At 41.0% G+C, this 13,919-nt stretch overlaps 1 protein-coding gene across 1 annotated transcript in view; it reads left to right on the top strand.

Annotated features, from left to right (window-relative positions):
• LOC308083301 (RNA polymerase II elongation factor ELL-like) overlaps window positions 1-13,919 on the top strand; it is a 41,225-nt gene that overhangs the window by 16,434 nt on the left and 10,872 nt on the right. The window contains exons 3-4 of the mRNA XM_080425577.1: window positions 8,980-9,119; window positions 11,803-11,966. Of these exons, the coding sequence (XP_080281703.1) occupies window positions 8,980-9,119; window positions 11,803-11,966 (304 nt within the window). The remainder of the gene's footprint in view (window positions 1-8,979; window positions 9,120-11,802; window positions 11,967-13,919) is intronic.

The following is a 13,919-nucleotide window of genomic DNA, read 5'->3' on the forward strand; positions in this document are numbered from 1 at the left end:
AGCTCTCGGTCTTCCGAGCAATCTTCGTTCCTACTCTCACCTATGGTCATGAAGTGTGGGTCATGACCGAAAGAATAAGGTCGCGGGTACAAGCGGCCGAAATGAGTTTTCTCAGACGGGTGGCTGGCATCTCCCTTAGAGATAGGGTGAGAAGTTCGGTCACCCGGGAGAGACTCGGAGTAGAGTCGCTGCTCCTTCGCTTGGAAAGGAGCCAGCTTAGGTGGTTCGGGCATCTAGTACGGATGCCTCCCGAGCGTCTCCCTAGGGAGGTCCTCGCTGCACGTCCCACTGGGAGGAGACCCCGGGGCAGACCAAGGACCAGATGGGCGGATTACATCTCCACACTGGCCTGGGAACGCCTCGGGATCCCCCAGGAGGAAGTTGCTAATGTTGCTCAGGAGAGGAAGGTCTGGAGCTCTCTGCTGGAACTGTTGCCCCCGCGACCCGACTCCGGATAAGCGGTTGAAGATGGATGGATGGATGGATTATAAAAAATGTATGTGTTGTAGAGGGCCTGAGGGAGCCAACGTCGTCTGCACGATAGAGGGTGTGTTTGTGGTGGAGTTCACAGTAAAATATAGCATTAATTTAACTCTGTTTACAAATGGAACCAAATGGACCTGTAAGGGTCCATCCAGTTCAAGTAACGTTGAGGATTTTACTGTGTTGAGTTTGGTCTAGCTGCAGTGGTGTACAGTAGCTTGTACATTTACTCGAGTGCTGTGCGCAAAACGTACTTATGTACATATTTTTCTATATTTTACTTTTACTTCGTTTTTTTTACTTCCATTATACATTATGATTTAACCACTTCAGATCTGTTTAAAAGATTGTGAAAATAGCCGGGATTTAATGGAATGCTACTCCCAGATGTAATTGTAACTCCACAACTTTACTGTCCAAACGAGGTCGTAAAATCTACAATAAACGCTAAAAACCGAATCATCTTAGAATCGATACAATTTCCACACCTCTACTGTCTATCATATAGACATGTGATCTTGGGGGGCCGTAGTTTAGTGGGTAGAGAGGCCGTCTGATAACCTGAAGGTCACCGCTTCACCTCTCAACCCCAGTCCTGTCCAAGTGTCCCTGAGTAAGACCCTTAACCCCTAACCGCTCCCCCGAGGACTCATCACAACCAGCTAGTTGAAAACCAAAATTTTCGCAATAATAAGGACTAATAAGGTAATGAAAACAAAATAAAAAATCAATGAGTGGCCTCCAAAAGTGTATAAAATGGAACCATGCACGTAATTTTCTACAATCTCTGAGTTAAGTTAACACTGAGGACTTGTGAGAGAAACCCAGTGGTGGAAAGTAACTAAGTACATTTACTTAAGTACTGTATTTCAGTAACATTTTGAGGTATTTGTACTTTACTTGAGTATCTCCAATTTCCAACACTTTTACTTCTACTCCACTACATCTCAGAGGCAAATATTGTACTTCTACTCCACTACAATAATTTGAAAATGTTAGTTACTAGTTACTTTAAAGATTTCGATTATCATTACAAAACATACATTAATCACTTCAGCCCCTATATACATTTCAGCCATTTTGAAAATAGCAGAGCTACAAGCTCACAATGTGTCCCATCTACAAGCGTTGTGAGCTTGTAGATGTGCTATTTTCAAAAGATTTTTTATAGATTTGAAAACTTTAAATGAAACATTCTGCATAATAACTACTTTTACTTTTGGCACTTTAAGTATATTTTGAAGCCAATACTTTTGTACTTTTACTCAAGTACATTTTGAATTCCGGAGTTTTACTTGTAACAGAGTTCTATATTGCAGACAGTATTGATACTTTTACTCAAGTAATAAATGTGACTACTACTTCCACCACTGGAGAAACCCATGCTTCTCCCCTATGACATCTGCCGGTGACGAGGAGTCGCGGACGGAGCCACCAGGACCGGCCTAACCCCCGGTGACATTGATTACAATGTGAATGGAGAGCCAGAGACAGGTCGAGGGCGCTGACGGCTCCCGTCTGGGAGCGGATGTGTAGTCAGTGTGTGTAGATGTGTAGTCAGTGTGTGGGCGTAAGAGGGGTCGAGGTTTGTGTTAAAAGAACGACTCGGTCTGCTGTCACCTCCAACTCTGTCTCTTTTGGCTTTACTCCTGACCTCTCTGAGGGGGAGGGGGTCACTGAGCATTATTGAGGTCGTAGGGTCATTCCCAAGTGTAGGGGAAGAGAAGCTCCGGTCTAACAGCAGATCTACAAGCTCACCTACTATGAGCTATAAGTGAGCTCGTAGATCGGCTATGTTTGGCGAAGACATTTGGTGTAGAGTCTATAAATGTCTATAAACGTCTTCGCCAAAAATTACGGCAGCTACAGTTGCGTCTCAGGTCCGTTTCACTAACACTAGGGTTTAAGTGGTTAAATAAATGTGCGTTTCAAGCTATTGTTAAAAATCTTTTCATCGTCCATTTCTTTTTCCAAAATTCCATTTAAAAAATCATCAAAGATCAGAAGCGAACCACAGATTCCCTGAATATTTCACTTGAAAGGCGGGCAATAAATATTTAATTATTCATGGTCAGTTGGATTCTTTTAAGTGCCAAATCCTTTGTTGAGAGCGCCGGCTCGTCTTGTGTTCAGAGTTGCAGTGTTGTTGTTTCGCTCAGGAGAATCACACTCGGGGGCCCTCATTGCTGCCGGGGGCCCAATGGCCGGGAATGAGACTCGCTCAGGGGCCTTATAGTGCTGCTAGGGGCCCCAATGGCTGGGAATGAGAGAGAGAGACAGACAGACAGCCCAGTGGGGGGTCTGGACTGGAGCGGTCGGCCCGCCCGTGGAGGTGGTAGGAAGAGATGTCACTGGCTAAATGCCAGGAAGTCTCCCTTCTGGCTTCACTGCATGAGCAGGCCACACAGCGGAATCCTCAGTGTTTGTTTAAAAAACACTTAAAGGTGGTTTAAGTGGTTTAAGTGATTTCTTTGGTTAAAATAAGTGTTTAAGCGGCACTATGTAACTTTCTTAGGAATAAAATGTAATTTTGTCCAATCTGTATGGTAGAGAGTATGTTAATACAATAACTTACACCAGGGGTCTTCAACCTTTTCAGGCCAGGGACCCCCAAACTGATGGGGAGATGGAGCAGGGACCCCCTACCTCGTAGGGTAGGGGGGGGCTACCACATATATTGTATATTTATGTATACAATTGTGTTTTATATTGCCTGCTCCTATACGCACCTGCCCCAGTAGGTGTGCAAAATAAAAATTCTCTACAAAATATGTATAAACATACCATGTTATTGTGCATTGTGCCTCCATGTATCTGTTTGCTATGGATTCATGTTATGTTTAAAGACAATTTGACATTTTGGGGAAACATTTATTATTGTTTAATCAAACAACAATTTCGCGGACCCCCTGCAGTACCTCCAGACCCCCTATGGGTCGCGGACCCCCTGTTGAAGACCTCTGATAATTGGGGTGGATGTATTTTGTCTCCCTGCTCTTCTATTGAGACATTTAGATCGGGTCAAAGGTCATGTCTCACCCTGGCACACGATCTGACACGAAAGATTCAATTTATGCCCTTAGCAAGCAGGCAGGCTCTACTGTATCTGTATTAGCTAAAACTTTCAGCACTTGCGCAGGAAACCGGGTTCAAATCCCGGGTAGAAGTGGAAAGTTAGAAGTGCAGCTTTAAATAGCGCTATATTCTGATCATTGCTACAGTGTTTTTTCAAAAACAGGGTTCTCCCTGTCTGTCCAGCTCTTTAGTAAACGGAAAATACATATTATGCTATTTTCGAATAGACAAAGTATAAAATAGGGCTTCATAGGGTTAATGTATGTTTTTTTATCTAAATTTACAAAGTAACTTGTAACTAAGGTTTTCTAATACTTGTATTGGAGTAAAAAGGACAACATTTGCCTCTGAGACGGAGTGGTAAGTGGAGTGTACATATTGAAAAAATGAGCATACTCGAGTAAAGTAAACCTATTCTTGGGTAAATGTACTTAGTTACTTTCCACTACGGGCACTCGCCCCATGGCACCATCCTGTGAACATGAGGCCCATCAATCATGCATTGTGCTTGGTGAAGAGGAAGGAAGTGAAATATGGTGAAATATCTCCTGAATGCTTTCATGCCCGACTGAATCCTGCCCTTTGTTGTTCTTAAATCGATGCTGGAGGATGATGCCAGCGCTACACATCAAATATTTACGTTGGCGTCTGTCAGCAGAGAGAGCGTTCCCTTTGCACAGCTCGTTAAATGTCTGAAATTAACTACTTCATTGAGCCGCTGATTTAAGTACTGAATTTTCTGAATCAGACTCAACTTTATTGTCACATCACAGGTTTACAGGTGTAAAGACGTGTGAGATTTTTTGTTGTTGTTGTGCAAGCTCCATTGTTTCTGTTATTTTCATAAAGAGAAAAGAAGAGGGAGGGGGGGGACAGGGAGAGCAAGGATATCAATAAATCAAACACTAGAGAAAAAAGAAAACATGGCGAGGAGAGGCAAATGACAAAGAAATCTACATATACAGTTAGTATACACATAGCATGATCCAGATGGTGCAGTATGTACACGATGTTAGCCATAATGTGCATTAACATAGCAGCAGGTACGTACGTGCATGATTGTAGACATTAAGGCGCAATAGAGTACCAGCCGCATTGTCAGGTTCAGAAGTCATTACACGATTAAAGGCATTACTGTAGTTCAGTGACTTCCAAACTTCTTTCCATGGAGCCCCCCTTCTAACATCTGACAAAAGCTGAGACCCCCCCCGCCCCCCCACACACACACACACACACACACACACACACACACGTGCGCACAGACACATACCTGTGTTTTCTGGTCATGTTAGTAAGCCCTATTTCTTTAGTTTTAAACGTTTTGAAAGATTTCGAATTTTTCTTTTCTTACGACCAAGTTGGACTGATATCACATTGAGAACATACAGACAGTTATGATTGTATGATTTTACAGGCAGGAATTGTGATTTTGTGCAAGTAAAAAAAGTAAAGAAAATTGGACAAAAAGTCCGGACACTGTGATCTTTGGCGCCCCCCAAGTTGGGGCCTGGACCCCAGGTTGGAAAACCCTGCGGCAGAGTTGTCGGGATTCCCCGCGTCAGCAGCTCAGGGGCCCTATCGGGGCCCTCAACACTAAAATGCACTAATGCATCTCCAGCTGAGAGGTGGCCTCATTCTTCCAGTTAGTGTAAACTGTGAGGGCCATTTCTTTTTTCATGTTTGCGTTTGAACAAGGCCTTTGTAGTTTTATGACTGTGTTGAGTTGGCTCTTAAATGTTTACAGATCAGCTCCCATACATGGTTGCCGTGAGATGGTGTGTGTCATTAGATCAGTTGGGTTTTAAGTGAGAGGGTGTTGATTTAGATCAGGTGGCTTTTAGGTGAGAGACATAGCGGCCTGTTTGCTCTCATTTTGTCCTTTTGTCCAATCTGTATGGTAGAGTATGTTAATACAATATAACTTATACAATTGGGGTGGTTGTATTTGGTCTCCCTCCTCTTCTATTAAGACAATTATTGTGTCGAGGTTGGACTTGACCTTTGACACAATCCTGTTTCTGGTTTGACACAAATAAATTCAATTTCTCCCCCGAGCCAGCAGACGGGCTCTATTGCACAGGAAACCCGGGTTCAAATCCGGGGTAGAATAGGAAAGTTATATAGCCTAGTGCAGCTTTAAGCCCTATATACTTAGCTGTACAACAAATAGCAAAAATAGCCAATCTATAGGCTCACAGCACGATGTGATGAGTTGTGAGCTTATAGATCGGTTATGTTTTACTTTAGCCTATAAACATGACTTTACGGTGCCTGGTTTTGACCCGTTGCTATGCCTCTATCCTGATCGCCATGTTAATGACGTCAGTCACAATGTACCCAATAGTTTCAAGAAGACTTGAAACTATTGATTAGAAACAATAACTTAAATATTTACAGAGACAATAAATCAAGTGAGAAGTGGGGTCATTTTCGTATAGACCGATAGAATCGGATTTATTTCTGCAACCAGTGAAGCCACCCCCCGCTGGCCATTAGATAGAATGCAGGTTTAAGTCACTTATGCATTAAGCTCTTGAGACAGACTGTTGGCTCCCATTATTTTCAAATGCTTCTGCCTTCTCATTAGTTAAAGCAAAATGATATGGCCGTGTGCGCACACGGCCAAGCATTGCGCTTTGTGCGAGCATGCAGTGTGTATTGTTTTAATTAACATAAATACAGAAGATATATGCCACAACAAAATAGTCTAAATACAGATAACCTTGTGCCCATGCCCTAAGCACCCTGCAGTGCGGTAGTTATGTTTATAATTTCTCAAATGATTTAAGCATCTACGTGTTCATATGTATGTTGTTGAAAAAGACATCAAGCCATAGGCAATTTTTAGCACCATAGTAGCCGTCTGACGGTGTCGGCTCAGGTGCACAGAAAGCAACTTTTATTCCACACCTTCCAATAGACTGATCTCCAGAGTTGTCTCGACTTCATTCGACTGCCAGTCGGTAGTAGTCTGAAGTAGTGTGTTTGGTGGAGAGCCACCACAGTCTGTGCAATGCAATTAGAGCACTGAAAATGCAAAGAACATAAAAGCAGATGTCCGCCTCTCCCCACCTACTTTCGCCTTTGCAGTCGCATAAATAAGATGACGATTTTGGAAAGATAAACCAACATCTTTAACAATGCAGTTTTTATTTGCAATTCTTTCATTTAGACCGGACTCTAACATGGCCCCTTCCCTTCCTGAATTGGCGGGGTTGAAAGGCAGTTGACCCTGACTCTGTCTCCTATGAGACATCCTGTTACTTTTACTCCATAAACAATTTATTCCAAACCTCAGTTTATAGGGAGTGGAGAGAGAATAAAAAAAAACGTTTTAATAAAACCCTTGGTGCCAGCTGTTCTTCCAGTTTCATGTGTTTGCGCAACGAGGAACATGAGATTGCTTTGAGAGATTTCGTAGGTGTTTTAAGATGGGTGGCACCAAACAGAAAGGGAAAAGTTTTTTTACAGTGTTTCATTTCTTTTGTCAGAGCGGTTGTTGAAATGTCAACGTTGTGAACCTTGTTTTGCAGCTGTTATGCTAAATTCTCCTAGAACAAAAATACATTAATCACTGTCTGAAATGTCAACCAAAATTTTTATCACAAAATTGGAAGCAGTAACAGCATGCAGAATCTATCATAATAAAAGTTGGCCTACTGATAGAAATCTCGCTGCAATGTTGATGACCAAAATATGTCAGACACACATTAAACTAATTCTGAGAGTGAGTGTACAAATGAAACCAAATGGACCTGTTGTAATGGTCCATCCTCAGAGTCCACACTGAGGATTTTCCTGTGCATAAAATCAAGCCACCTGTGCAGCCACAATGAAGGCAGTCTTGCAACATCTTCATAATTCAGTACTATCAGGGCATAGATAGATAGTGTTTAGTGTTGGCTCCTGCAGGGAAGGCCTGCATGCACAGACATGTGCTGTGGTGTGATAAGAGAATACAGTCGACTAGGCGTGTCTCTGCTGCTCTGTTGCCACCGCAAGCCTGAGAGCAAACACCTGAATCTGAATCATACAACTCTGGAAGACTGAGAATGCGGTGGCCTGATGAAAAACCAGCGGCTCAACACATGTTGCATATTGTTGCTGTCACTTTGGTTAAGGTGCTATATTAATACACCGTTTACCAAGATAGAAGATCTACAAGCTCACTGTGTGTCTGTGTCTGTCTGTCTGTCTGTCTGTCTGTGACCGTAATGTAACCCTCTTCTGATCAGTGTTTGGATCTATTATGTATGGCGCTCTTTGTGCAGATCCAAATAAAATAATTCAAGTGTGTGTGGCCCTGGAGGTTGTGCCGTGCTCCAGTGCGTCTGCCAGGGGATCTGAGGCACGCCTCACTGGAGCAGCCTCTTCAAAACACTGTTTACCCTGGGTGATTTATTTAAAGATGTACGTGTGTGTGTGTGCGCGCGTGCGTGTGTGTGTGTGCGTGGCACATATGATCCCGTGGGATAGTTCAAATCAAAACACACCAGCCTATGGTGCATTCTATGAACTTTGAGAAATAGTCTCTTTCTCAAGGCCTAACATTAAAATAGAAGCTGCATTTCTCAATGTGTGGCTCCCACACTGGGCTGTGATCCATTGATTTGTGCAGATTACAACAGCCATGATGCAGCTGGCAGCAGAGAGCTAGCAGCGTCTCACATTCTGCTGACTAGGTAATTTCCTTCCCTCTGTGATGAGATGACAGTTAAAACCATAATAAGAGATGCATGGTGCTGTCACATCATTCACTGACCAGTTAAAGACTTGAAACCAAACACTGGCTGCTGTTCAGACTACACAATAGGATCTGTTTTCTTTCCTGCTGGTTCTCAACATCTGACGTTGAGAACTGTTTTAGACTTGTATTATACTCATAGGACAGAAGCCATTGTTTGGGATAAGTTTGCCATTTTCTGAAATAAAATGGTCGCACATTTTCAAAAATAGTGAAAATAGCGATGCAATACGTAAGCTTGTAGATGGGCAATGTTTGCAGAGGAAATATAAAATAGGGTTAAGTGGTTGACATGTATTTCCATATTCTGATCATAAATGTTCCTGTATACATGAATATTGCCAACCCTAACCAGTCCACAGAAATGTCATAATGCACATGCATTATGACATTGTGTGATTTTGTTTTTTCTTCTTCTTTTTTTTTCTTGCTGGTGTGCAAGTGCAACTTTACGAGGTGTGTGTGTGTGTGTGTGTGTGTGTGTGTGTGTGTGTGTGTGTGTGTGTGTGTGTGTGTGTGTGTGTGTGTGTGTGTGTGTGTGTGTGTGTGTGTGTGTGTGTGTGTGTGTGTGTGTGTGTGTGTGTGTGTGTGTGTGTGTGTGTGTGTGTGTGTGTGTGTGTGTGTGTGTGTGTGTGCCACAGTATCTTGACGGTTTTGCGTTTGTTTTCCTCTCATAGTACATAAAGATCCCGGTGTCTGCGGGTGGCGACGGTGCCGATTCATCCTCTACAGTACGTGTGTTCTCCTTCTACCTGTCCACTGACAGCAAGGACCAGCCTCAGGCCAGCTTCGACTGTGTCCACCAGCATGTCACCAGGTAAGACGATGAACACTACGAAAGCAGTGTTGAATTTGTCGACTAAAAACTATGACGAAAAATGTTCGTCGACTACCTTTTTTCACTGACAGAAACAAAATAAAAGCTAAATAATAACTAAGCTACGATGACTAAAACTATATAAAGTATATTGACAATTCTGTCAACAAATAAAAACTAGACTAAAATGTTAGGGAGGGATTAGTGGAGAAGAGATCCAGTAGAACTAAAAGACAAGTCATTTTATTTATATTTGGTTGCGCTCGGGTGTTGTGCTCTGAAAATAGCAGATCTACAAGCTCACAACGCGTTGCACTGCACTGTGAGCTTGTAGATCGGCTATTTTGAGCATGCAACCAAGTGTAAAATCAGCCATTACGACGCCATCAAGGGACGCCAAAATACATTTTAGTCGACTAAATCAACTGTAGATTTAGTCGACTATAATCTTATGATATTTAGTCGACTAAAACTAGACAAAAACTAAAACATTTCAGATGACTAAAATATGACTAAAACTAAATGGAATTTTATTCAAAAGACTAAAACTAAATCAGCATTTGCTGTCAAAATCAACACTGCAGGGAAGAAAGGGAGGTTCTACTTACTTCCTAAAAATATATATGTATAAAGTTATTAAATAGGTCTGCCATTTCTTTGTATATTTAAGTTATTTGTCATATCTGCCCAGTGGAACTTTTGTTAAGAACGCCTAAAAGCCAAGATTTTGTTTTTTGTTTTTTACATTTGTGCTCCTTTAAATCAGTGCTTCTCAAACGTTTTCGTGCCAAGGAACCCCAAATTGATATGTATTTGGCGGTGGACCCCCACCTGAAAATATGTTGTGCCAGGGACCCCCAGAAGCAACAGATTTGAGTTCAAAATGTTTCCTTAAAAAAAAAAGAAAGATTTAAAGATTTGCACACATTTTCGAGATTTTTTCAAAAATAGCAGATCTACAAGCTCTATGAGCTTGTATATCTGCTATTTTTGAATAGCCAAAGTATAAAATATGGATAAAGTGGTTAAAATGATTGTGACGCTTTATTTTGCTGGGGACCCCTTGGTACAACCCCAAGGACCCCACTTTGAGAACCAATGCTTTAAATACAAGGAGCGATTATTATTCTCCTTCTTGTTTTGTCAGCCTGTAGTCAGGGATCATGTTAATCCCAGTTGGTTTTCCACACATTAAATCCTGCATTGAACCCATCTAGCGTGAGAGCTATATCTGTACCGTGACATAACATAAACACGGCACCACAAAGCCACATGATTGACACTGTGTTGGCCTCGCTTTATGGCAGCTATATATTGTAATGGTTGAACGCTGTCCTCAGCCGGCCCCAGTACATACGAAGTTGCAGTCGGTAACACTATATTACTTAAAGGTCGGGTCTATAACGCATTATAATCACATTTATAATGCGCTTATGAGGCATTATAACACTCGTTATAAATGTTTATAGTCATGTATGACAACTTGTATCAAGGTTTATATAACGTATTAAAAGTGCTTGTCATAATGCATTATAAGCTCAGTGGAACAGCACATTATAACTACCTTAACTTAGTTAGTCATAAAGTGTCTTTGTTTCAAGTTGTTATGCATAATTATAAACATTTTAAACAAGTGTTATAATGCCTTATAAGTGCATTATATAAATGTGGTTATAATGCATTATAGAACCAACCTTAATATAAAGTCTTACCAAAATGTATGATAATGAATGAATGAATGAATGAATGAATTATCAAATTGATTACTTTGATTAACTGCTCATGGATGAAAGTTCATGTCATAATAACTACATCAGAGACTGTATCATTGTTTACGTGTTTTCCTTGCTTACTATAAGTCGCTCTGGATTACGAGCGTCTGGCCAAATGCCTAAATTGTACGTGAAGTCCTGCCTTGCTGTTTTGTTTTGCTAATTTGTATAACATTTATTTTGGACTTTACATAAATGAACTGATAGGCTGTCTGTAGTTGGTAGGTTCCTGTATGGACAGTTACATGACTAATAATACACTGCTAGACTGCTTGTGATTTTGCCATATCCATATCAATAGTTAACATTACCATGTTAATGGGTTTTTGTAGACTACTGGTTCAGCAAACAGTACATGGTAAATGTAGGCTTAAGAAATAATATTAGGCTGATGTTCTTCTCAGTGGGGTATGATTCTTAGTGCACTCCTGTCTGGCTGAGCATTCTGTGTCATATACAATACTATGTTTCCTGTGCTTATTGATGTATCCAAAGCACATCCATCAGCAAACATTCAAAAGCCTTACAGCAGCTTTTAATGTCCTGTGTCACAGCCTGATACAAAATGAAGCATGGATTAGCACACTCACATTCACAGTGAAGACACTGAACATCAGGGAAAACATTTTTTCTAGTCATGGAGAACACATCTTAATAGCCTAACCATGTGGCATTCCCACTCCAAAAGTTAGCGCACGCGCTCAGCGCTCACCCTGTTCTTAGTTTCAGATGTTTTCTCTTAGACACACTTTTATCCCTGTTTAGGAAACGGAACGCTAGAGTGCGGGGCTCCTTTCATGCCATTTCACAAATCACAGATTGGTACTCGGCCTGACAAAAACGTTCAGTTCTTTTTTTCTTCGCTTTAATCCCTGAGACTGCTTCACCCCTATTTTCTTTTGATTTCACAGCGACGGTCGGGACCACCTGGAAGGCCAGGGCAGCATCCAGGACAAGATCACAGTGTGCGCCACCGACGACTCGTACCAGATGACCCGGGAGAGGATGAGCCAGGTGGAGAAGGACAGCTGGAGCCGCTCTGCCATTGAGATCAAACCCGGGCCCACACATCCAAGTAAGACCACTCTACCACTTAAACCCTAGACTTATTTGACTCTATTCACAAAATCTTTCTAAAGATTGTAAAAACATTTTTTAATATGTTTTCATAAATGAAAAGGAAAATCGAATCAAAACTTTCAAAATAATATCATAGATAAATTAAAAATAAAGGAAATTCCATAACTATTACCCTATTACACGTGTTGTGAGCTTGTAGATCGGCTATTTTCATCCAGAGGAGAGAGCAACTTTCTGAAAGCGCTTTGTTTATGTTTGCTTATTGACTCAATTTCACTGTGCAATAAATCAATGAAGAGAATGTTTTAATCTATAATAATCTATTTCTAACCAATGGAGCAACTATTGAAGATATCTCACCAGTATTTTGTAGATGCATCATGACAAGGTTAATTGTCTTGTCTACTGTCATATCTTTATGTTGTGTGGACCCCAGGAATATTAACTGATGTTAGGCATCAGTTAATGGGGATCCTAATGAACTCGATAAACAAAATGAGGTAACTGTACAACCCAAACCTTTACCAAAGTGTCATTTTGCATTAAAGGGATATTTCACTTTCAAAAAAAAAATTGGTCATTTTATCGTCTACTCAGGCCTTTGTGAACCCCCCAGACAGTTTTTAAGTTACTCGATTCAGTATTTAGATATTTGATATTCATTTTATCAGACACGCCCCCTTCCTGTACAAACCCATTATAACTTCAAACTCCATTTTAACCATGTTAAATTCATCGAAAACACCCGTCCTTGGTTCTGGTGACTCACCCTGCCCTCCTAATGCGCGAGGGGGCCGTGTTTTTCCGATAATCTTTTTCTTATATTTTATTTTATTTTTTTATTGTATTTTTATTTTTCATTTTCCAAAATAAATATAAAAAATAAATGAAAAAAGTAATAACACACAAGTAAAAACACGGCCCCCTCACGTATTAGGGGGGCGGTATGAGTCACCAGAACCAAGGACGGGTGTTTTTGATGAATCTAACATGGTTAAAATGGAGTTTGAAGTTACAATGGGTTTGTATACAGTAGGAAGGGGGCGTGTCTGATAAAATGAATATCAAATATCTAAATACTGAATCGAGCAACTTAAAAACTGTCTGGGGGGCTCACAAAAGCCTGAGTAGACGATAAAATGACCAAAAGTTTTTTTGAAAGTGAAATATCCCTTTAAGCGGTTAAGACTAAGAGCACTGTTTTCTCAACATGGGGTCCAAATGGGTCCAAGAGATTAGAATATTGTATCAAATTGGGGGTCCGTGGTGTAATGCATATCAAAGTGGGGGTCCTTGAAATTAAAAAAGGTTGAGAAACACTGAACAACACAACCTGAACCCCTACATTGTGCTTTAAAGTACATCCGTGGTACAGTGGGAGACATGCACTGACAAGCCTTCACATTATTATGCAATATTGTTACTTTTCATAATTCTGGCTCGGGGCAGTTTGGGCCGGGTTCTAGACCGGCTGTGTTGCGTAACATCAGGTCCTCAACTGATGAGGAGTTTGCAACAGATGTCACAATAGAGACACGTTTGAAGCTACTGTCCGCAACTTATTTTAATGAATGAAACATTATTTTAACCAATGTGTATGTAGAGTATGTTGATACAATTTAGTGAGTACGTCTTCCAACACTGGTTAAATTGCATTATACAATATAACCTGTAAGTAGCAATACCACAACGTACATTCTGTTACAAAGTAAAAGTAGTGTATTCAAAATTGTACTTATCTGTACAAGGAGGTGGTCTGGGTAGAACTAGGACACCTACTGGTTGAGTAGGTACTGCCTGAATCATTCGGTTGGTAGGTGTTTGGTCTCTCACGTAGGAGACCAGGGTTTGAGTCCCCAGGTAGGACATAAACGTTACGTACTGTAGCTTTTTTTTAAGGTGTTCTGCATTCTCTTTTCTGTGATACATGTGCTATTATCAGGCATGT

The sequence above is a fragment of the Gymnoscopelus braueri genome (genome assembly GCF_963280865.1).
Source record: "Gymnoscopelus braueri genome assembly, chromosome: 1".
NCBI classification, from domain to species: Eukaryota; Metazoa; Chordata; class Actinopteri; order Myctophiformes; family Myctophidae; genus Gymnoscopelus; species Gymnoscopelus braueri.